The sequence below is a fragment of the Anolis carolinensis genome, chromosome 1 (genome assembly GCF_035594765.1).
Source record: "Anolis carolinensis isolate JA03-04 chromosome 1, rAnoCar3.1.pri, whole genome shotgun sequence".
In the NCBI taxonomy this organism is placed as follows: Eukaryota; Metazoa; Chordata; class Lepidosauria; order Squamata; family Dactyloidae; genus Anolis; species Anolis carolinensis.
Window position 1 is genome coordinate 214738235 of NC_085841.1, and position 26213 is coordinate 214764447.

Genomic DNA, 26213 nt, shown 5'->3' on the forward strand with positions numbered 1-26213 from the left:
ATTTTCTTATTTAAAAGTGTCTAGCTTGACCCTAAAAAAGCATGCACCATAAAATCTTATACTTATATTACCAAATACACAGAATAATTGGAGATGAATCTGCAGAAGCTGCTCTGGCTTCTTGCATTGAGATTTTTGCACTGCAACCCTGAAATTCATTTTGAGATCATAAACACATTCAAGACACATCCTTGTAGTTCCCATTGAACACCAACAAGACACAGGAGATTCATAATCAAAACTTAGAAACAATGCAGTTAAGCTTCTTGATCCAAAGAAATGTTGTTGTGGATACAAACTTAGGTGCATGCAACTGAATTGACAGAAATGGCTTCACTGCTCTCTCTTCAAAGCAACCACTTCAAATAAACTAAGCATACTACATAGAAGAATATGGGGGTGTGCTAAATGAGTTCAACTCCAGTGCAAGGGAGTGAAAATGAATAAAAAATCCTACCAAATCTGGTCAAGGCACCTCCTGTGAACAGAGGCTAATTATGGATCCAATCCTATTACTCAATTCAACAGTAATAATTCAGATGTTTTCAGTCTGAAGACTTCACCTCACAAATTCTGGCAGAATTACCTGTTCTCAGAATGAATCTCTGATTTCTCTTCCAACCCTAGGTAATCCAGACTACATTGGGAAGACCAAATGTCCATTATGTGAGTTCAAAGCTACAGAATCAAATCAAATCTCTGTCCGTTATCAGTGATGATAAAGAATAATAGCTGTTAGTCTTCAGAGAACTTGCAGGTGACCCTGGAAAATTCAGTACAGCCTTTGCAATTCTCAGTGGAGACAAGTGGCAGTGGTAGGAGACTCCCCGCTGAGGGAAAGAGAAGTAGCGGTTTGGAGGACTTGCATGATGTCTCAAGAGGTGTGCTGTCCCCCGGGGCAAAAATCTGATGTAACAGAGGTTGATAAGACCCATCAAGAATGCTGATAGCTTCCCCATACTTTGAGTCCATGTGGCAATAATGAATACACCACAAAGGATTGCTAGTCTTCTGAGTTACAAGACTCTGGCTAGGAAGCTGAAGACCTTGATGCACAAGTTGTCATTTCACTACTTCTCCCTGATGAAGGGAATGAACCAAAAAGGGAGAAAATAATAATGAAGGTGAATAACTAGATGGCCCTTGCGGTGTCTTCCACCTCTATGATTCTATGAAATCATGTCCACACTACATATTAATCAAAATAACAACCCTCAGTATGTTTCAGGACTGACTGGGGGGAAGTGTGGGAACAATTATGTCAAGTTATATACTCCAGGCACAAAAAAGGCTGAGCTGTGATTAATAGCTGCATTCTAATCTATATAGATAAAGTGGTAGTAGGATCAATGCCCAGTTGCAACAACAATATGGGCATATAGTCAATTCTGGGATGAGCAGAATGAAATAGCAGATTTCATCACCTTGCCTTGAGTTTCAGGACCTGGGTTACTGGAGGCTAGACAAACCTAGTCTCAGAGAAAAAGGTCTAGAAGGATTTTAAAGCAAAAATCCACAGTGGCTACTGCAAGCATCCACTCATCCACCTTCCCTCCCTGGATCCCTAATTAATCTGAACCAAGGTAAAAGTTGGTCTCAGTATCAAAATGGACATCAGACAAGCTGTAAGGCCAAGAGCAAGCCAGGAGAGTAAAGACAAAGATCAACCCAGAGGAAAGGTGTTCTTATCATACATCAAGGGAACCACTGACCGCATAGGCAAACTGATGATTAAACACAACCTACAAACTATCTACAGACCCACAAAGAAAATCCAACAAATGCTATGGTCAGTGAAGGACAAGAGGGATCCTTTCACCTCTGCAGGAGTCTACCGGATACCATGCAGCTGTGAACAAGTCTACATAAGGACCACCAAATGCAGCGCCCAAATATGACTCAAAGAACACGAAAGGCACTGCAGACTAACTCAACCAGAGAAATCAGCCATAGCAGAGCACTTGATGAACCAACCTGGACACAGTATATCATTTGAGAACACAGAAATACTTGACCACTCCAACAACTATCATGTCATACTACACAGAGAAGCCATTTAAATTCACAAGCACGTGGACAACTTCAACAGAAAGGAGGAAACCATGAAAATGAACAAAATCTGGCTACCAGTATTAAAAAAAAAACCTCAAAAATCAGAACAGTAAATAAGAAGCAACACTCTGAAAACAGAGGAGTTCCAGACATGGGAACCAGGGGAAGCTAATGACTCTGAACAAAGGATGCCCCCTGGCAGGAAGAAGCCAGGAGATTAAGCTATTCAATGCTAATTAAGGCGATTAACTACAACATTCATACTGGCCTCCAACTGACAAGAGTTCTTCTCTCACCCTGGACTTTCCACAGATATATATAAACCTTCCTTGCTTAGTTTCTCCATACCTCACAATCTCTGAGGATGCCTGCCATAGATGTGGGCGAAACATCAGGAGAGAATACTTCTAGAACATGGCCAGACAGCCTGGAAAACCATACAACAACCCTTCATGGAGCAATTTGTAATAACTTCCCTACAAAATTTCACCAATTGTTACACTAAAACTAAACAATTCACATTAGTTCAAAGCATAAGTTTTGTTGGCAGTAGTCAGCTGGGATTTACTCACATCAAGTGTGGAAAACTATACAAGGGACGGAGGTCACCACTCTCCAAACCAGCACGTTTTATCACACCTACAGTGGACATCACTTTCAGCCTACCATTTTGGCTGATTCATGCCCAATTTTGTTTGTTTCAGAGTGTATGTGTGTCTATGAAGAACTCTCAGATGCTAGAAGAAGAAAACACACATTTTCTGGTTGCTTTGTTAGCTTTCAAGCAAAACCAGTCCAATGTTTTCCAAAAGAATTCATGGAGTATGGAGGTTTTGGGGTAGGGGCTTCTGGGCAACTTCAGGCCATAGGTAGGGAGTCCTAAGGGCCGTACTTTGCCTATATGTTGAATCACTTTTCAAATATTGATTTTTCTGAATAGAATTAGCAAAGAGATTCTGTCTCACTTCTGCATTTCCTATGTGGAGAGCAGGCTATGAAAGATCCTGTCTTCTCCCAACAAACCAAGGGTTCCACCATACTATGCTTGACAGGAACAAACCATTATACTTTCCTAGAGATGTGTTGTTGTTATTGTTATTATTGTTGTGTGCTAGCAAGTCATTTCTGACTTATGATGACTTGAAGGTGAACATACCATGGGATTTTTTTTTGCCAGGACTTGCTCAGAGGGCTTGTGTCTTTGCCTTCCTTTGTGACTGAATGTGTGTGACTTGTCCCAGGTCACCCCAGTGGGTTTCCATGGACAAGTGAGGATTATAGTCAGAGGACCTCATCATACGAGAAAATCTTAGCATCATAGGATGCTTTCACCTCAGTTGAGCCACGGATCCCCACGTCACCCATCAGACAACACAGGCTCATGTTTGACAGGGAACCATGGCTCAACCAGGGTGAAAGGGTCCTATGATGCTGCGCCAGTAACATGGAAGTTTCCCCAAACAGCTATACTATGCTGGTCCCAGACCCCCTCCCCTCCAGCAATGTAAACTGCTTTTTCTTCCCTATATGTTCATTTTCCACACTCTGCTCTCCATAAAGAGAGCAAGACTATGAAATAAACAGGCTCTCATACTCATAACACTGCCTGGAGGATGCCTTTCAACTTAAAAATTTGTCCCCTGCATATAAAAATACAGTAAGACCCCCTGTAACCACAGAATCCACATCTGGGGGTTACACATACTAGGGGCAAAATAGTCCCTTTTTGGCATTTTCTAGATTCTCCAGGCAACTCTATGATATGCTTTACCTGGAAGCTATCATAGAGTTGTGTTGGAGGACCTAGCAAATTCCTATAGTAGATACCTCTCTAGGTATCTCTAGATCTTCCAATGCAACCTTATGGTATGCTGGGACTGAAAGTTAGACAATGTAATGTTTTTGGTCATATCTCCAAGTTCATGTAATTGTAATCCATCTGGGAATGTATCCCCTGAAGATTCAAGGGTCTTGCTGTACAATATTGAAATGTACTCTGGAAAACATATCATAAATAGGAATTGCTTACAAGCTATACTTTTACCATTATTGAGAACAAATCATGAGATTTAACCTTTTTCATGGATTGTACTTGTGACTTTCTTGGAAACCACACACCGATGTGCTTTAAGTAGATAAATCAACACAAAGCCTGCATAATGCTCAATGGTAAGAAGATAGAATATACTTTTGACTAATAGTATACTGAATTAAGTATTTTTTTTTCAGGACATATGCCACAAAGTCATTATTTTTAAAATCCGATTTCTAAAATGGTATTACTGGAATATGTAGCTGCAAAATAATTTTAAGAAAAGCAGTATTAAAAGTTCAGTCAGGCTCACAGGAAAAGAGCTAATACAAAATGACATTTCTGGAGAGCTGGAGTTTTTGTTTCTCAACGAACTTTAAATCAGCATCAAATCTGGGAATTATGTAATAAATAGATCATGAATATAGATGGTACATGGCTGATGAGAAGACACTACTTAAGAAATGTTCAAAAGCTGATAAGTTTCTGGAAAGGAGAACATGTTAAAATCAATACATTACACATTCCATTAACATTTCTTCTTAATATTGCAACATTTTAAAATGAAAAACTTCAGAGTTTTAAAGGATGGCATAGCCTGTTCACTTATCTACAGAAAAACAAATTATAAGCACAGTTCACCTCAATTTTTCCATCCCATTTATTTCAATGAGATTTGAGCAAGTGTACAACTTCTGAACTAAAATAAATGAGATATTAAAGATGCAATCTCAGTGACATTCACTGTTTTGAGTAATTATCAGCAATAGATATGCAGGACATTAACTTTCTGACAAAGTCTAGGTCATCAACATACAAATTAGTCTTCATAAAGTCTGCAAAATATGCTTATTTTAAATGTAATGCTTTTAATCAATTTACATCATACTGGACAATAGTTGACAGTCTCTAAAAACAAAATAACTGAATGGTTCTGTAGTCTTACAGATTTTCCCAAGCAATACATGATTGTTAAAAACAGAATAAATTGGTGAATTAATTGTCGAAAATCTAGCACTAATATGCTCTGAAATGCTACTGTTAATAGAAGATGTGTAAAATGACAAAACTATGAACTCTTCATTTATTTTGTAAGTCTGTTAGAATAAAAGCCCAGGACACTTAAAGTTAATATTAATCTTCACAAAAGTGTCAAAGTATCAAAATGGTCTTAATGAAGTTAAGAATAATCATCACAATCTACAGTACTTTTCCATTTGTGGTGTGGCGTTTATTTATAGAGGCTGTAAAACAGAAAAATGCAAGGTCAAAGACAAAATGTTTTGTTAGCACAGTGCGTGTTTTTAACAGGACATGATTTTGTAGCATTGCAAATGTTGTGTATAAAAAAACCTACCTCTTTGCTTTCTTCCAAATCTGACTCACTGCTAAACTCCTCGGTGTTTAAGTTTTCAAAATCTGATTCTCCAACCGCAATGGGCACAGTCACAGTAACACTTGGGTTGTTTATGAATGACATGTAATCACTTTCGTCGATTATGTATTTTTCCACACTGCTGCCTATGCCACTGGTTGTTCCATTGCCATCTTTCAAATAGTTGAAGTCTTTGCCAATATCTACAATGGTATGGTTAGAAATGCAGCTGTCTTTCTTGTTGTTCAGATCCTCAAGAGGTTTGATTTCATCCAAAGCTTTCTGCTTCCTCACAAAAGCCTTTTGGACAAATTCGCGTACTTTTCTTTTCACGTAATCAATTCCTCTCTGAATCCTCCCCACAGCAATCTGGAGGTTGTTCATTTCATTGTCATCATCAGTAGCAGCAAGATTGTCTGAACTGAAGGAGCTCAGCAGCAAGGCAAGAAAGAGGTTCAAAACCTAGTAATGGAAAAAGAAGGCAGATGGTTTTTCGTATGTGACTTAAAATGACAATAAGAGCTGTTCAAAGGTGTTGGTATATCAACTTTGGACCCTTCTAAGTAAAAGTAAAGGTTTTCCCCTGACATTAAGTCCAGTCGTGTCTGACTCTGGGGGTTGGTGCTCATCTCCATTTCTAAGCCAAAGAGCCGGCGTTGTCCGTAGACTCCTTCAAGGTCATGTGGCCGGCATGCCTGCATGAAACACCATTACCTTCCCACCAAAGTGGTATCTATTGATTTACTCACATTTGCATGTTTTCGAACTGCTAGGTTGGCAGAAGCTGGGGCTAACAGAAGGTGCTCACTCCGCTCCCTGGATTCAAACCTGCAACCTTTCGGTCTGCAAGTTCAGCAGCTCAGCACTTTAACATGCTGCACCACTGGGGGCCCCTTCTACACTGCCATATAATTCAGATTATCAAAACAGATAATCCACATTATCTGCTTTGAACTGGATTATACAAGTCTATACTGCCATATAATGCAGTTCAAATCAGATACTGTAATCTGGATTTTATATGGCAGTATAGCAGGGGCCTTTGTTTCATGATTACTTTCAGGTCAATGACATTTGAGTCTATGCTTTTCCTAGTCTACAATCTGAAACTCCAGTTTGCTATTCTGAATGGCAATAAAAGAGAGTTATGGGCCTGGGCCTTTGCAAAGCCCTACTGTAAACAAAGTTGTGCTCTCAAAAGAAAATAGGCAGCTTATGCACACAAAAATTGGGTCACTTTCAGAAATGTGCACTTTCAAAGAGGTATATCTGGCAGGATAAAGATGCTAGGAGAGATGCAAATCATTCTCTATCCTTTGGAGAGGCTCTCATTCACCTGTCCAGTTTATGGAAAAAGAGTATGTAACCACCTTCGAGGAGATAGGTGTGAGATATAAAGTTTTATAAATATTTATTATTATTATGCGTGTGTGTGTGTATAAACCCACTGAGTACCACATAAATGAGCATGAAATTGGGCCACCATTTATTTATTGTGAATCTTGAGCATCTTTTGGGGAAAATGTATTCTATTTTTTATTATAGGTGTCCCCCACTTATTCAACAAGTTAGGAACCAGAGCACTGTCAAAACATGAAATCACTGAAATATGGAAAAACCTTTGTCACATTTTTTGCGTTAATTCAGTTTCATTTGAAACTTGTATTTTACATTGGGTTTAAAATTTGGGTTTAATTTAATAAAAGATGACAGACCATATGTATATAGTTTTTAATGTTTTTTGAGTTATATCCAACATGTTTTTGTGATTTATTTTTCTTTCATACCATGTTTTGTTTTATTTGCTATTTGATTTAATGTCTACATTGTTATGTTTTTATTAATATTTTATACTATTTTTCCCTGTTGTAAACTCCTCCAAGTCCCCTTGGGGAGAGGGAGTGGGATATAAATAAAGGATGATGATGATGATGATGATGATGATAATGATGATGATGATTATTATTAGTTCAAAACTGTTGAGAAAGTGAACATCAAAAAGCAGGTTATCAAAAAGTGAAGGACACCTGGATACACAAATTATTTAAAGGAATGGAAAGTTACAAAATCAAGCTGCAATACAATGTTTGACTTAAAATGTGAATTGAATGGATACATACCACTAGATTTCCAATAACCATGACCATCATGAAGACAGTAAGGCACATGGTTTGTCCTGCAACCTCCATACAGTCCCACATAGTCTCTATCCATTCTCCACAAAGTACCCGAAAGACAATCAAGAAAGAGTGGAAAAAGTCATTCATGTGCCAGCGTGGAAGTTCACAATCATTGGAGATCTTGCAAACACATTCCTTGTAGCTTTTGCCAAATAGCTGCATTCCAACCACAGCAAAAATGAAGACTATGATGGCCAGGACCAAGGTCAAATTTCCCAAGGCACCAACTGAGTTGCCGATAATCTTTATCAACATATTTAATGTTGGCCAAGATTTTGCCAATTTGAAAACCCGAAGCTGAAAAATGAAAGCACAGTTCAATATCAAGATCAGTGTTCATTCAATTTGCATTTCATTTACTAAAGAATTGTCTTAGTTTGAAATAGGAAAATTGTCCCTGCACAATCCTTTTTTTACTTCTGTGGCTGTTAAAAATGATGTAAAGCAGATAATTATTAATAACTTGGACACTTTGATCTTACGTACACTTAATTTGGAGTGAAACCAGTTTAACTGGATGAGACTGATTTCTTAGTAAACATGCATTGACTGTGTTTTTCGAATACTGCACTATTGTTTGCTGATTCATTCATAAGCACTCCAATCCTTAGATAAAATACAAATATGAGTAGTAAAATATATAGCATATACATTAATAATCCTGTCTGTCTGTCTGTCTGTCTGTCTATCTATCTATCTATCTATCTATCTATCTATCTATCTATCTATCTATCTATCTATCTATCTATCTATCTATCTATCTCAAGACCTAGATGGAAATGTCTGCAGTTGATTTATATTATTTACCAATCTGAAGGATCTCAGGACAGAAAGTCCTTCGACATTTGCAAGACCCAGCTCCATCAAACTCAGGCTGACAATGATGCCATCGAAAATATTCCAGCCTTCTTGAAAATAATAGTAAGGATCCATGGCTATTAGCTTTAGGAACATTTCTGCTGTAAAGATGCCAGTGAACACCTACACACAAAAAGTATGATCTGTCATAATCTCCCACCACATTCATCAAAACTTGCACTGAGAAGGAGAAAATAAGGGCAGCAAAATTATTATTTTTTTTTTAAAAAAAACCCTCCAAAAGTGAACTTAATTATAATCTTGAGAAGTAACTACCTTTCAGCATTTTAAGTTTAGATTTTGTACTAGATAAAAGATCCTACTATGGTATGAACCCACAACAGTTATGGTATACACCAGTGATTCCCAACCTTTTTTTGATCAGGGACCACTTTAAGCAGGGACCACTTTGAGCAGGGACTGCTCTCCAACATTAATACCAAAAGGTTTACAAATCAGGTTTTGGTCAACTTTAGGTTTGGTTTGGTTATTTGAGGTGATGATTCAGAAAATTGAATTGGATAGACCACATCAATCTAGTTTCTGATACAGAACATATGACATCCAGTAGTTGCCATCTGCTCACTCACAGAAAACCATATTTAATAATCTAGAGCAGATATGGTCTATCCAATGCAATTTTCTGAATTGGCACTCCAAATAACCCCAGGAACAGGCCTAAAAACCAAGGTGCTCCCACTTCCAGACACCATATAGACCGACTCCGCTCAAGGGGAGGGGGGAGAAGCAGCAGTCAGGAGGCTTGCTGTCATGCCTTTCGTGGATTGTCAGCCTCTCCCCTCTCAACATCCCCATTGCCTCAGTATTATAAGAAGGTTTTATGAGACCAGTCACTCTTGCTCCAATGGTATAGTAAAGGTGAGGCCCCGAACCATATTTTAGTCCTTGGGGATTACTGGTGGTCCACAGACCACAGGTTGAGAACTATTGGTGTACACCAACTTGAGCCTCTAAGTTATAAGTCATAGATATATTGTCTGCTGACTTCAACAGAAGATTTAGTTGCACTTATTTTCCCTTAAAATTAATAGGAATCATGGTAAGTCTTGACTAACTTTTCACTTTGACTTCAGTTGGACCTAAATGTGAGTACTTAGTCTGGACGGAGCATGGCAAGTTCAACCAATTTCAGTCATTTTCCAATAAATTTGTTTTCTTGTACTTTAATCAGTAAATGGAAGACTTACCAAGTTTCCAACAGATAGCACATTATTAAACTGCGGAGTCATTGGGTAATGTTCCATGGCCATAAACAAAGTGTTCAGAACAATGCAGATGGTGATAGCGAGGTCGACAAATGGATCCATCACAATCAAATTAACAACATGCTTTACTTTTAACCAGGGATCACAGCAGTCCCAGATTAAGCACATGTTAGCAAATTTATACCAACAGGGAGGGCATTTCTGTCTGGATTCCTCAAGTTCTGAGGGAGAGTGAAAGAGAAATAAGGCATTAAAACATTTCTAGAGTAATCCAGTTTATTCAACACAGAATCATTTTTGAGACCTACTTTCAACAATATGTATCTATGATAAATCAGCAACCTAGGCATTATGAAAACCTATCTTAAACAAATTTCATCATAAAATGCAACTGAATTATAGGGACAGCAAAATATAGATGAAATCAGCAAATCCTCCATGTTTTATTTGTGGTTATGCTGCATGCCAGACAATAATTGTTTTAAAAGGCTTCAAGACTTTAACAGTTCCCTAAACTAAATTACAGTCCTTTGTGTATCCTGCCATTGTTATACAGGTTTCCTGCAAAGCAGCATACAATTTCAACTAAATACGTCCACTTTGAATTTATAGGTTTATCAGGAATCGTCAAGACATTGTCTGTAGTTCGACAGGCTAGGCAGCACAAAGAGCGGCACATGTCCATACACATTTTCGCAACTATTGATTTTCCCTCACTACCAAATTTGCCAGCAGTTTTGGTAAATTTTGACAGCATTTCAGTAGGGGAAATTTCAAACTTTGCCTTTAAAAATACTATGGGGAATGTGTGCTTTATTTTCAAACTAAAGCTGGATCGACACAGCCTTATAATCCAGTTTCAGAATATGGATTAACTGCATTGATCTGGATTATATGACAGTGTAGGCCAATATAATCTGGTTCAGTGCAGTTAATCACATTCTGAAACTGGATTATAGGGCACTGTAGATCCAGCCTAAATGGTCCCTTCAGAAGCCTTCCAAAAGCACAATTCATCTTGAAAACAAAGTAAAATAATTGCCATATGCCTAGTTTAAACTGTTTTCTTTGCCCCTAGCGCGGTGTTTAATTTCAGTGGTGCCATACCAACTGACTATTAGCAATTAGCCTTCTTGTGTTTGCTGGGCTACTCAGAATAGTAAGCACTTGTGATATAGAATGTCACAGGCCAAAGATCAAGCTTCATGGAGACCTACAGAAGCTCTCTATTCTGACTTAGTGGCCCCTCTTGTTTTAAGTTCCTTCAGGTTGGAAAAGCTGGTTCTGGGGATAGAAATAGCTGGAGGCAGGCATGTAGTCGGGGGGGGGGGGGGGGGGAGGCTCGAGGGGCTTCAGCCCCTCCCCCCCAAAAAAAATCTCAGGGTGGTCCGTGAGAAGGCCTTACATTTATTATTTAAACCAGTGGTTCCCAAACTTATTTGGCGTACCTCCCCCCTTTCCAGAAAAAATATTACTCAGCACTCCCTGGAAATTAATTTTTTAAAAATTTTAATTGCAATTAAACAGAAAGATATATGTACTAATGCATATGGCAAATGCACCTGTGGCCATCACCACCTCCCTGGATCACTGCAGCGCCCACCAGGGGGTGGTAGCGCCCACTTTGGGAATCTCTGATTTAAACTGTTATGTTTATTCATATCATGATCTGATCACCATGCTCAATATATCCCATTTGCATGGGGGTATTGGGATAACGATACAAAAAGTTGCTAGGGTAGATCCTCTCTCACTCAGACTCAGCCCCCCCCCCCACCCCCACCCCCACCCAAGCAAAATCCCAGCCTCTCCCAAATCAAAATCCTGGCTACGGGCCTGGCTGGAAGAGTTGCTGAACTAGACATCTGCTTCACAAGCACCAGTGAAACACTCAAACCGAGGGTTTACAGCTGAGAGGGTCTATTGGGCAGGGGTGGGCAAAACATACCCCTAGTCACCAGAGATCTCTAAATGAAACTCTGAATTGCCATGCATGCAAAGAACATGAGTAGAAACCAAGCAGGGGATGCAGATAAACATAAGGAGAAATTTAACTACAGTAGAGTCTCACTTATCCAAGCCTCGCTTATCCAAGCCTCTGGATAATCCAAGCCATTTTTGTAGTCAATGTTTTCAATATATCGTGATATTTTGGTGCTAAATTCGTAAATACAGTAATTACAACATAACATTACTGCGTATTGAACTACTTTTTCTGTCCAATTTGTTGTATAACATGATGTTTTGGTGCTTAATTTGTAAAATCATAACCTAATTTGATGTTTAATAGGCTTTTCCTTAATCCCTCCTTATTATCCAAGATATTTGCTTATGCAAGCTTCTGCGGCCCATTTAGCTTGGATAAGTGAGACTCTACTGTATTTATTTTTTTAATAGAACTCCAGTATTTCACCACCCGGTACTGGAAAATCTATTCATAGCTTAGTTACACTAAATTTTCTTTTTTCCTCCAATGGACCCAGGACAGTAAACATGGTTGTCCTCCCCGCACCCCCGGATTATTCTCATAATACTCCTGTGAGACAGGTCAGGCTGGGAAAGAAGTGACTGGCCAAGAGTCACTCCACGAGTTTCCAAGTTCCATGGGGTCTCAAATCCAGTTTTCCCAAGCCTCCATCCAACAGAGTCTAGACACTACACTTCCTTGCTTCTCAAGTCTACATACCTTCCATTGTGTTGGTGAGTATACTGGCTATGCTCATTGCTCTTTGCCTTGCCGTAGGATCAGAGAGAAAATCCATGGACATATGGTAAGAACTTGATCGTCTTTTCCTTAATTCTGTTTCTGTGGTGGTGCCCTGAAAATAAATTAATTATGAACACTTCCCAAGCGTTTAGGACTGTGTGATGTATTTTCGCATGATGCGTAATTATTATTATTATTATTACCTCAGGCAGAAGTTGACCTGTGGGTGACATAAGAACAGGAGGCCCACCAACTAAGGAAACCACTCCATTGCAGTCAACTGTACTATGCATTTTTCCATTAGCTGGAAGGACAGGCACCATCCTCGATGACCGGCTGGCCTGGCTGATGTTACTGTTGCGCCTCTCGCCATGTCTATGAGGAACAAAGAGGGAATCTCTTCTGCTTTCGTTGTCTTCAAAGGTGCTGTGCTCATCATCTGCAAAGTCATTCTCTGATCCTATATCCTTTGCTCTGCCCCTGAAGCTGAAAAGGCTTGCTTTGCTGCTGCGCCTTGGGGAAAACAGGGAGCCACGAATGCTCAGTAAAGACTGTATGGAAATAGGAGAAAGCAATCAAAGGTCAGGAACATCCACAAGTCACACATGAGAAGAAGGGGAAGAAAATAAATATCCCAGGTCAGATCCCGGACCTAGGGCTGGTTCGACGCAGCAATGCTCATGTAGATGGGCCCTAGGTCATACTTGCGAGTGAAACTCAACGAATTCAATGGGACTAATTTTAGCAATGGTCAACTTAAGCCCCATTGATTCAATTGGTTTACTTAAAGTATTTCTAAATAGGTTCATGATCTTGGAGAACACTTTTAAATTTGATGAAAGCCTGGAGTGGATTCCCCACCATACGGACACGGGAGTCACTAGTCACCATGAGGCAGACTGATCAAGTATCCACAAGGCAATAGAATCATAAGAGTTGACAGGGACCACAAGGGCCATCTAGACTAACCCCTGCCATGAAGACACACCATCAAAATATTTTCAACAGATAGTAATTCAACTGCTATAAAGACCAACAAAGAAAGAGAATCCAACCTTTTCCATGTCTTGCAATTTGAATCCACTGGTTTGTCTTCTAGTTTCAGGAGCAACTGAAAACAGGCTTATTTCATCCTCAATATGCCATCCCTCCAAATATTCAAAAATGGCTATAATATCTCCTCTATGTCTTCTCTTCTCCAAGTTAAACATTCCCAGTTTCCAAAGCAATTCCTCACAGGTCACCTTGCTTATCTTACTCTTAACATGTTCCAACTTGTCACATCCATTCTGAATTATGGTACCCAGAAGTACACAGTATTGCAGGTAAGGTCTGATCAAAGCTGAATATAATGGTGTTACACCCCTTGATCTAGACCAGGCATTGGCAAACTTCGGCCTTCCAGGTGTTTTGGACTTAAATTCCCAGAAATCCCAGCCAGCTTACTGGCTGTTAAAAATTGTGGAAACTGAAGTCCAAAAACACCTGGAGGGCTGAAGTTTACTCATGCCTGATCTAGACACTATACTGTTGATGAAACCCAGTTTTGCATTGACCTTTTTGACAGCTACCTCAGATTGTTGACTCATGTTAAGCTTGTAGTGTCTTTGGATTTGGTTCTTGAACCAATAACAAATCCACTTAACAAAAGCACTGTATTACCCACATTTGATCAGCTTGTCTGTAAGAATACCATGGCACACCTTATCAAGATCAAGAAAACTCTGTCACTGATAAACACACCAAGGAAAGATTAGTTGTGGGCAAACAAAAAGGGAAGAGAGGGTACAAAAAGAGCATGTGAACCCAAGATCTGGTTGTATTCTATGAAACCATCATTGGGCACAAACTGATCTAGAGCCACATGGCACAAAAACGTGGAAGATTTTAGTGGGTTTTTTTTAAAAAAAATAACTCATAAATAAACAAACAAACATACCCATCCATATTTCTGAATATACATTCAATACATGAAGTGTCACACATTTTCCAGTTGGTCCAATATTAACTTATGTGTAAATCAAACATAATATGGTCTGAATACCTGATGTGGGGAAGAGAATCTTTTTTCATAAGTCAGCCTGTTCCCTTCAATTGAGAATCGAAAGCCTTTCCTTCGGATGCTATCCTCCGATTCAGATTTGTGAAATTCATCCTCATCCTTTTCATCTCCTTCAGATTGTTCTCGCTGTTTCCTCTTTTTCCGTCTGTTTCTCCTCTCTTTTGCACTTTTCGAACTCAGCTTTGATGTGGCTGATGAGCTCTCCGAGAAACCTCCTACACCACCAACGTCACTGAACTCCCGGGATTCATCTGCGGCGGCAGCTAAAGCAGCTGCCTGTTGTGTGACAAAGTTAAATACATTTAAAATGCACAGTGCTAATCTGTTAATACTATTATTGGAGTTTCTTTCTAAAAAGAAACAACTCTGATGTTCATTACGCTAATCCAATGTTCCAAGGGAAGAAGAATGAACTTACAAAACAATTGCAAAGGTTTAAAAATCCAAAGAAGCAATCCAGGACATTGCCAAATTTACCATAGGATGTCACATTCAGCTCTGACCCAAGGAATTTGCTGCCTGAGGCATTGACCTCCCTCAGCATTGCTAGGAACAATAGATTCTTTAAAATCTTGATGCAGCATTTATATCTCTCCTAACCTCATTTCTCTCCCCCTCTCTCTCCCTCTCCCTCTCTCTCTCTCTGCATCTTTAGGATGCCACCTGAAGCAAGTCACTTCATTCTGCAGTTCTTGCCAAATTTACCCTCAAATTACTGGGTTTCACATGAGGGACACTTCCCTTTTCTAGCCTGGTGAGGAGAAAAAGAAAGAGGCCCATGCCTGCTCCAAGGTACTGGGCATCAGTGTCTAATCCATTATCTGGTAATTGACTATCCACAAAGAAAGAAGTGGACACCAACATGGTATTTGTCTTCTCTTGTTGGACAGGTCAAGACTATTAAAAGTATGTATCTCCATAGAAAAGTCTGAGTACTGCCCCAGTATAATGCAATAGTATAATAATAAAACAATAAAAAACTTTTTTTGTAGATTGCCCTATCTCCCCAATGGGACTCAGGGCAGTTTCCAACACATATGGCAAACGTTCAATGCCACCAAAAAGTCATACTAACAAATTACTTCAAAATAATACATATCAAGGAAAATAGACATTACTATAAACTTAATACTGAGTGAATATCAAAGAATAAAACTAGACAACCTTCACAGAGATATTCACATAAATGAGTTTAAAGAGGGTAGAATTTACAGTAACTCGTAACGTAGGAGAATAAGTGGCAAGAATCTCATTACTGCATCTGACCAAGCAGCATGAAAAGTACCAGTTCACTAGGTCTGGTCCCACAGTTTGTTCTTTTCAAGAGAAGGGGTGAAATGGGAAAAAGTAAAGTAAAGGTTTTCCCCTGACGCTAAGTCTAGTCATGTCTGACTCTGGGGGTTGGTGCTCATCTCCATTTCTAAGTTGAAGAGTCAGCGTTGTTTGTAGACACCTCCAAGGTCATGTGGCTGGCATGACTGCATGGAACACTGTTACCTTCCTGCCGGAGCGGTACCTATTGATCTACACACATTTGCATGTTTTCAAACTGCTAGGTTGGCAGAAGTGGGGGCTAACAGTGGGAGATCACCCTGCTCCCCGGATTCGAACCTCCAACCTTTCGGTCAGTAAGTTCAGCAAGTCAGCAGTTTAATCCGCTGCACCACCGGGGGCTCCAAAATAGGGAAAACATGAAATAAATAAAGCCAAATTAGATTCAAGTACAAAAACCACACATTGTGATTGGTTATTTCTATTACATTTTCCTGGAAGAGGCTCATTTTGTGATGGGTGTTTTTGGAGAGTGACCCAGTGAAGAAGGAACAGAGCTCTTACAACAGTTCTGCTACAATATCTGCTTGATACGTTTGCCTGAGAGGGATTAATATATGATAACTTCATTTCTGTTCAAATGGTCCTCTCTGCCTCCTATGTAGATATGCTAGTACCAAGCAGTTATCCTTAAATGTTTCAAGTTCAGTTATGTGTGATGTTAAAAGCTCAAAGACCCCTAGTTCAGTATGATAGATGATTATTTCTACACACCATCCCAAATGAGCAGAAAACAAACCCACACATGACTATATTTCATCTTAAAGCTACCTGAGCTTCTTCTTGTTGTTTTTTCAGCTGCTCAAGCATTTGTTGAAACTCTGCCTCTTTCTGCTCAGCTTCTTCCATTGTGGCTTGATTCTGCTCTTCATAGGCCATGGCAACAACAGCCAGGATCAAGTTGATCAGGTAGAAAGATCCCAAGAAGATCACCAGAACAAAAAAGATCATGTATGTTTTGCCGGCAGCTCTCAAAGTCTACAAAAGAAAATAAAGTATAGATATCTTCAAGCGAGAGAACACATCATTATTCATGATAAAATGAGCCACATTATCAGAAATGATTTTTTTATTCCAAATTAACATATTGCCTTATGTTGCTCACATATGTTACACCTCAAACCTAATAGCCAAACTCTGTTTTAATTTATGCAATAAACATGAAGCTACTGTAATCACCACTGCATTGCATAATAATGTATAATACACAGCCGCTCTTCCCCAGAACAATTCAAATGAACATCTTCTATATCTCAGATATAAAAATGTTCTATCATGCTATTTTTTTAAAAAAAGCAAGGAAGTGCGGACAGATGAGATGACCAAAGAACTGAGCCTGGTATATATAGCCATAGTAAGAAATGTCTTATTCTTCATGATACTGCAAATGTAATCAGGAACTATCACATCCATCATCATCCCAAAACAATTAGCTCCCTAAGACAATGGATAAGATGACATCTCTTCCCATTCCATATCTAGAAGCTGACTGAACTAGAAGCTGAATTTTTCTTCCACATCTCAGAAGTGATAAGATAGATTTCACTACCCATTGAGATCAGGCAAGCTCCCACTCTGTTAGCTTTTAAAAAAGATTTAAAAACATGGCTCTTCCGCTGTGCTTTTGGAGAGTAACTGTTTTTATTCTTCTTCTTGTTCCTCTCCAACATCTTTCCTCTAGACGGTTCCACCTTCGTATGTCCCTGCTCCCCGTGGTCTCCATTCCCTTATCTTTCTCACCCGAGTTTTAATCTCTGTATTCATGCGGCCGGCCCTGTTTTTACTGTTTTTTTGTGATTTGCGTTGTAGTGTATATTGTATATTATTATTTACTGTATCGTTTATTGCTCTATATTAGGTTGTATTCATACTTGTTATATTGTTTTGCTCTGGGCATGGCCCCATGTAAGCCACCCCGAGTCCCCGCTGGGGAGATGGTGGCGGGGTATAAATAAAGTTTTATTATTATTATTATATTTCAGTATACTATCTGTGACATGGTAATACAGCATATCTCTCTTTGTCATTAGATATTTTAACCTTTTTTGTAATTATTTCTTGTTTAAGCTTATTTTATTGTAAGTGGCCCTGGGTTCTTTGAATAAAGGACAAGATATAAACATTTGAATTAAAAACAATAAATAAAATGCTTAAATTCTCAATGTAAAGGGTTGCTATTCTATCAGCCTTGATACCATAGAATCCCCTGGTGGCGCAATGGATTAAACCCTTGTGCAGGCAGGACTGCTGACTTGAAAGCTGGGTTGCTGATCTGAAGGTTGCCAGTTCGAATCCGAAGAGAGCACAGATGAGTTCCCTCTGTCAGCTCTAATTCCCATGTGGGGATATGAAAGAAGCCTCCCACAAGGATGATAAAACATTAAAAAAAAAACCAACAACATCCAGGTGTCCCCCAGAGCAACGTCCTTGCAGATGGCCAATTCTCTCACACCAGAAGCGACGTGCAGTTTCTCAAGTCGCTCCTGACACAAAAAAAGCCTTGATACTAGTGCTAATCACTCCTTTTCATAAAAGTACTCACCAGTTGGTAAAGATTTTCCCAGTAGTCCTGAGTCATCAGTCGAAAGAGTGACAAGAAGGCCCAGCTGAAGGTATCAAAACTTGTATAGCCATAGTTGGGATTTCTACCGGCCTTTACACACATATAACCTTCAGGACATTGACTAGAGAGAAAAAAGCAATTGCATAATTATCCCAACAAATGCACACTTTAGTAAAAGCTAATACTTCAGCAAGTGATGAGTCAGTCATCGGCAACATCAAAACATGTTACAACTGTCGGCTTAACATTTCAAGATAGCCAATAACAGGGCCAAAATGTTTTCAACATTGACTAGTGAAAATTAATAACTACCTCTCTCATATCCTTTTTGTATGCCATTATGTAGGGATGAGTAGCTTGCAGCCCTAAAGCTATTATTAGATTCCAAGCATCCTGCACCACTGGCTATGCTGCCTGGGCTTAAGCTGGCATCCAAAACACATGGAGAACTACATGTTTCCCAATACTGGCCAATAGAGAAATCAAAAGTAAGTTGAAACCATACATGAGAATAAGGAACTGGGGTGAGTGTGGAGATATTATTTTAATGTTGTCTGGAAAACAATATATGTTATATTCTCATGTATAAGTTGACCTCACATATGAACTGAAGACATATTTTGGAGCAAATTATGGATTTTATATGACCTGTGGATAAGCTTAAGGTCATTCTGTGGAGAGGTGAAAGCACCAATAATTCCTCATGGACCAGCTGTCACCACAATTTCCCCGCCCAGGCACTCAATAAGGCCAGAAGCAGTGCCATGACGGAGAGAATCAAGGGAGTTGGAATATCTTTTAGGTTCTCCAAGGATGGACTAAGCCGTTGCCTTTTGCCACCATACTAATTGAAGGGGATGGTTCTTTTTTGTTTTTGTTTGTTTGTTAATAGTGAAAATACTAATGATCAGTAGATAAGTTGAACCACATTTTTGGGTTGATTTTTTAAATATGTGTAACATTTCTAGACATATACATGAATATATAGGGTAATAAATACAGTCCCCTCCACTTCATAAATGATAACCAGTAATCTTCTGGACCAGAAATGCTAGAAATGTTGCAGATTTTTAAGGGGAAAATTAAAATTGTTTCACTTCAATCATAGCTGCTGCACCCAATATCTATGGAATAAAAATGATACAAAACATTTTCTCACCCTGCATCGGAGCCATTGCCACACAGCAAAGCATCATTTTGTCCTTCTAAGAAGTAAAAGTTATCTGTTTGGAAAGAAATTTTAGTTATATCATTGATCACATTGAAAACAACAGTTTAAACAGAATTGACTAACTCAGAGCTTGGGAAATGTGATTTTTAAAAGACTATAGTTTCCTGAATTCTGCAACACACTGACCAGTGGTCATTCAAGCAGTGATATTATATTATAATATCACAGAGGACTACCACCTCACCCACTTCATAGGAAATCTGCTACATAACAGGAGCTTTTTGTTGAATTCGAGGGCCAGAGAAGCAGATGGAGAAAACAGAAGAATGGCCTGCCTCAAGGGAGCGTGCTTCAACATTCACACAAATGATCAGCTACTGCCAGAAGAGAAAGAGAGTTTCATCTATGCTGACGGTCGTGCCATCACCGCCAAGCAGAGAGCTTTTAAATGGTTGAACAGAAGCTCTCTGAAGCTTTAGGTGCTCTTACTGCCTATTACAGGGAAAACCAGCTGATTCCTAATCCATCTAAAACACAGGCATGTGCTTTTCACCTTAAGAACAGACAAGCATCTCGAGCTCTGAGGATTTCCTGAGAAGGAATCCCAGTGAAGCATTGCATCACACCAAAATACTTGGGAGTTAGCCTGGACCATGCTCTGATCTACAAGAAGCACTGCTTGACTATCAAGCAAAAAAGTGGGTGCTAGAAACAATATCATATGAAAGCTGACTGGCACGACTTGGGGATCACAACCAGATACAGTGAAGACATCTGCCCTTGCACTTTACTACTCTGCTGTTGAGCATGCATGCCCAGTGTGGAAAACATCTCACCATGTTAAAACAGTTGATGTGGCTCGTAATGAGACATGCCGCATTATTGCAGGATATCTATGCTGCACACCAATGGAGAAATTATATTGTTTAACTGGTATTGCACCACCTGACATCTGCCGAGACGTAGCAGCCAGTAATGAAAAGACCAAGGCAGTGACATCTCCGGCCCACCCCCTGTTCAGGTATCAGCCATCATGCCTTAAATCAAGAAATTGTTTTTTTAAAATTAATTTTTATTTACCTACATTGACAATTTACAGTGAAACAGAACACAAAACAATGAACATTTTACAAACACATAATCCTGCCACTAAGGCCTGAACAAGTATCATTTCCTTTTACCATAAAACTTATAGGTCAACCATTAAACAAATGCCATATCCAAAATTCCTGACCAACAAGGTGTATTGTTTTACCTTTTCACTCTCTAAAACATATTTAATAAAAACTGACCAATATGAATCAAAATCTGATCTATTAGTTTTCCCCCGTACACTCTCAGTAATGGTTTTCTAAGATCTACAGAGATACTCGCAGGAACATCTCAGCAAGCAAGAGTCTAAAAGCAGCAGGCTATTACCTGGAGCCTCAAGCCATGGATGATACCAAATGAGAGGCTCCCTCCTGGGCACAAAGAAGACTGAGCGACTTGGAAGGCGCTGAACAGACTGTGCTCTGGCACCATGAGATGCAGAGCCAACCATGAGAAATGGGCCACAAAGTGGAGTCCACAACATTCGAGTGTGGAGAAGAGCAAACCACAGACCTCCTATTACAATGCAGCCTGAGCCCTGCCAGATGCATAATGGAGGACCTTCTTACAGCAACACCAGAGGCACTCCAAGTGGTCAGCTACTAGTCAAAGGGCATTTAGTATAATGCCAAGTTTTTAACTTTGTCTGTGTTTTTAAATACACTACAACTGTTGGTCCGCTTCTGATACGATAAATAAAATTCAAGCAGTGGGATTACTGGAACTATCATGCAGCCCTCCTCTCCCCATTTTTTTCCAAGGTTTCGATTAACTAACAAAGTAACTATTGAGCATTGTGTCTCCTTAAAGATTAATATATTTATTTTGACATTGACTCTGATGGCCATCAGAGCTTGCTTCATAAAATGTAATTAGTCATGTTTTTGGTACAGTGAGCTAAAGGTAAAGAGGAGTGTCACAGTGAATTCATTCTTTTTCTTAGACGCACACCTTACTGTGCTGAGTGTGCAGAGAGGTTGATAGTAATACCATCAGAAGACCAGAATCTAGCAAGAGCCTACACTCCTAGTAGGGTCATCCAAGGTGGAAGGCTCAGAGTGGAAACACCAAAGGGTTGCTTCAGCAGAAGAGAACTCATTGTTCCACTAGTGCAGGTGATGGAGAAGCTCCAGGGCGGAAGCAGTTGTGGGAGCTCTTTCAAAGACAATGACAGTTACATCTTGTTAGTCTTTATAGAAGGCAGTCAAAACCCTCTGATGCAACAATCCAAAATGATGCAGGAAACAGTGCTAGGAGATGAGACCCTCAGATCAGAAGGTACTCAGTCAGCTACAGGGAATGAGCAAAGGGCAAAAACAAATAGCCCTGTATTTTATGATGCAATGGAACCCAAGCCAAAGGACGCTCAGCTGCTGGCACACTCAGGGCCCTTCCACACAGCCCTATATCCCAGAATATCATGGCAGAAAATCCCACAATATCTATTTTGAACTGGGTTATCCAAGTCCACAGTCAGATAATGTGGGATATTCTGTCTTAATATTCTGAGATACAGGGCTGTGTGGAAGGGCCCTTAGTCAAGTTCAAAGCTGCACAACACATATAACTGGAGTCTAGCTTATAAGAAACATAAATCAGCAGAACCTATAAACTGTAAAACATGTACAGTGTTCCCTCACTTATCACAGGGGTTACGTTGCAGGACCACCCGCAATAAGCGAAAATCTGCACAGTGAGGACACTATATTTATTTTAATGTTTATACATTATTTTAGTAGTTATACACTATTTTAAGCCTTTATCAACCAATTGTATGTTGATAAATCGCTTCCTTTTCCTCTTGTTGCTGCTTGGGCTCCTTTTCTCTCCCTTTGGCTTCTTCTTCCTCCCTTCCTTAGGCTGTAAATTGTAATTTTTTATGATTTATAATATCATTTTAGAGTTTGTTGAAAAACCGCAAAACAGCGAATACATGAAAAGTGAACCGTGAAGTAGTGAGAGAACACTTAAACACTGCCAAACTTGGGATGAGCTAATTACTCTGGACAGGAATGGAATATTTTCAGTCAGATAATTACACAGAGTTTTATTCTAGAAAAGACAATTTAAGCCCCCTTCCACACTGCCCCTGTATCCTAGGATCTGATCCCAAATTATTTTATTTAAATTGTATTATATGAGTCTCCACTGCCAGATAATCAGGGATAAGCAGATAATCTGGGATCAGATCCTGGAATATAGGGGCAGTGTGGAAGGGGTTAAGAAGAAGGGGGATAGCATTCATAGTGAGATGTGATGTAACAAAAGCAGTCAGCAGATATAATAAAAAGCCTGACTAAATAATATTGTATGAAAAACATATTACGTTAATCATAATTTAAATTTAGATTTAAAATCCTGAATGTAATTATTGAGTGACTTATATAAGGGAACAAAGAGAACTACTATACTTATCAATGTAAAAAAAAAGAAGACAACAAAAAGGATAGAATAAGATATCTCTTTCACAAGATCTGAGAAATCAAAGAGAAATTTAAAGTATTGGGATGCTGAATGATCAACAAAGGCAAAAATAAAAAGACAATGAAAGCAATAAACTGAAGAACTATATAAAAGAAATGACAGAGCCCTTCATATCTGAGCTTTTTTATGAGGTTCTGTTTTGTAAAGCCTACAATTTTGAAAGTGAAGTGCAAACTGCTCCTAAAGCACAGAGAAGAAATAAATCACAAAGAACAGATGGCTTACGAAAAGAACTGTTTCAAGCCATAGAGACAGAATCCAAAAAATCTCACAACATATATCGGAAACAAAATGATGGCCCACAAACTGAGAACACTCAATATATATTCCGGTTCCCATGAAAGTAGACACCAGGGATTATGCATAATAACAACCAAACAATTGCACTATTCCCCCAAAACAAAGTCACAGTCAAGATTGTATAAGACCTTTTACCACATATGAAATGAAAAATGTAGGCATCCAAACTGGATTCAGAAAGGAAGAGGCACAAAAGATCATACTGAAAATATTAAAAATGTACAGGCTAATTGGGGACACCAAAGAATTTCTGAAGAAAATAAGTCTGTATTTTATAGATTACTAGCTTAGATCCCCGGCGTTGCCTGGGTTAATTAAAAAAGTCAGTTTTTAAATTGTACAAAATGTATAAGGTTGTGGCTTAACTATAACATCCACCATGCCAGGTTAACCCCCAGAAACTCCTTCAGTATTTAAAGTTTGTTGTTGGGCAAGTTTGCTCTAGATGCATCACTGGTGGGGTTTAATATGCTCTCTGGCTGTAAAGTAAACTACAACTCCCACTATGGTGAGTCAGTCCCCTCAAACCCCTCTAGTCAGTTGAGTTAGTCATGAGGGTTCTGTGTGCCAAGTTTGGGCCGGGTCCTTGATCGGTGGAGGTCACAGTTTCTCTGGTTGTGAGTGAACTACAACTCCCAGAAAGGAAGGTCAGTTTCCCCTCAAACCCCTCCAGTAATCAAATTTCGGCACATCAGGTATGTGTGCCAAGTTTCGTCCAGATCCATCGGTGTTTAGGTTCACAGTGATCTCTGGATGTAGGTGAACTACAACTCCCCCAAATCAAGGTGAATTTTCCCTAAAGAACTCCAGTAGTTTTTGCTGGTAATGGGGGCTCCGTGTGCCAAGTTTGGTCTAATTCCATCTTTGTGGAGTGCTCATTGACTGCATGTGAACTATACATCCCAGTACCTACAACTCCAAAATGTCCAGGCCAATTCTGCTCAAAACCCATCAGTATTGGGCATGCCAAATATTGGACATGCCAAGTTTAGTCCAGATACATCCCTGTTTGGGTTCATAGTACGCTCAGATGTAGGTGAACTACAACTCATATAAATCCCTCCAAAGACCTCCAGTATTTTTTGTTGGTCATGGGGGTTCTGTGTGACAAGTTAGTTCCAGGTCCGTTGATGGTGGAGTTCAGAATGCCTTAAATTGCAGGTGAGCTATACATCCTAGTACCTACAACTCCTATAAATCATGGTGAAGTCTCCCCAAACCTCTGCAGTATGTTCAGCTGCTGATCAATTCCTCTGTTTGCAGTATGCCCTAGGAAAGGGTTATGGGAGAGGCAGTGGGAGAGTCATGCAAATTCCACACAAATGGAGAGAGTCAGAAACACTGGGATGTCTGCGGTGGAGGAAAAACAGAAAATCTGGGATGAAATTGTCCCTGTATGAAAGCCTTCACTTGCATGGTGGGCAGGATGGTGTTTGTGGAGGACATTGGCAGGGCTCTTGGACATGTTCACAGTGCTCGCTATAACCTGCAATGTCATTGGAGGGAGGGCCATTGGTATCTCCTGAGTAGTAGGAGTTATAGTTATTTGTGGAGGCAGGCACGTGTCTGTGTAAGTGGACACCCTAGCCACACACATACAGATATATTTTTACTTTTAACATGTGTATAGATAGCTAAGTCTTTGACTGTGTGCATCATGTAGAAGTATGGATTGCTCTAAAGGAAATGGGAATGCATAACATTTTATTGTCTTGAGGCATAACATGAACTCTAGAGAAGAGGCCACTGTCAGGACACAAGATGGTGAAACAGAATGGTTTTCATTTGGTAAAGGTTAGAAAAGGAATTCATTCTATCACCCAATCAACTGAACAAGCAGAAAAATATCATACAGAAAGCAAAATTAGATTCATAGAAACGAGATGCAAGAATTGCACCAACAATTTAAGATATGCAGATGACAACTTCATGCTAGAAGAAATAGCAAAGGTTTGGAATGAATATTGATGAAAACTATAAGTATAAGAGCAAGGTTACAGCTGAATTAAGAAGCAAAAAAAAAGATGTTCCAGTACTTTAAAGGGGATGATGAAAATATTGATTTTTTTCTATCTTGATTATTAATCAAAATGGAGACTGTACTCAAGAAAGTAGAAGAGAGCCAAAACCTGGAAAGGCAACTATGAAAAATATTTAAATGTAAATACTGGATAGGCAAGTGAATGAAGCAGATAGGTGGGTCTTTGGGTGAGCAAATGGAGGCTTACATCGGTATATAAAGGGTGCAACCATAATGGGAAGAAAACAGAAATACCAAAGCAGGGACCCCAAAAATGGAGCTGCGACTATTATGCAATGGTGACTATTATGCAATGAAATACGATAGTTGTGTGACTACATTCCACTGAAAGTGACAAATTGGGACTTTGAGACTCCTAAAGGGGCAAAGTTATGAGTTTTTTTACACAGTCTGCAGTCTCTTAATGTAAATACGGATTCTGCTTGAAATATTTTTCCACTTTTCATCCTTTTATTGCTCCATGGGACTCGAGAGGGCACAACTATGTTGCAAAGCAATCATTCCGGGCTCCTTCTTACATCTAGGGGTGTGAATAATACCTTATTTCATCACGTGGCAAATCAGACAATTCTCAACATGAATTGCCACAAGACAATATACCTTTGGCTTTTTTGTTTGGTTTTATAGAAAACTGCACATTTAATTTAAATATTACCATTCTGCCTTAGGCCACCACTAGGATGTATTATCTCTCAGAACTTCTCTGAAACTGATTTCTTCAAATGAATTTTTTTGGTG

General features: G+C 39.3%; 1 protein-coding gene across 3 annotated transcripts in view; it reads right to left on the reverse strand.

The window, feature by feature from the left end:
* Positions 1 to 26213, reverse strand: part of scn2a (sodium channel protein type 2 subunit alpha) — a 142919-nt gene that overhangs the window by 31666 nt on the left and 85040 nt on the right. For all 3 annotated transcript variants that reach the window (XM_062969226.1, XM_062969228.1, XM_062969227.1), the window contains exons 8-17: positions 19547 to 19610; positions 18367 to 18508; positions 16596 to 16802; positions 14475 to 14768; positions 12634 to 12981; positions 12410 to 12542; positions 9706 to 9944; positions 8447 to 8620; positions 7580 to 7936; positions 5442 to 5921 (exon numbers count right to left, since the gene is read on the reverse strand). In XM_062969226.1, the coding sequence (XP_062825296.1) occupies positions 5442 to 5921; positions 7580 to 7936; positions 8447 to 8620; positions 9706 to 9944; positions 12410 to 12542; positions 12634 to 12981; positions 14475 to 14768; positions 16596 to 16802; positions 18367 to 18508; positions 19547 to 19610 (2438 nt within the window). The remainder of the gene's footprint in view (positions 1 to 5441; positions 5922 to 7579; positions 7937 to 8446; positions 8621 to 9705; positions 9945 to 12409; positions 12543 to 12633; positions 12982 to 14474; positions 14769 to 16595; positions 16803 to 18366; positions 18509 to 19546; positions 19611 to 26213) is intronic.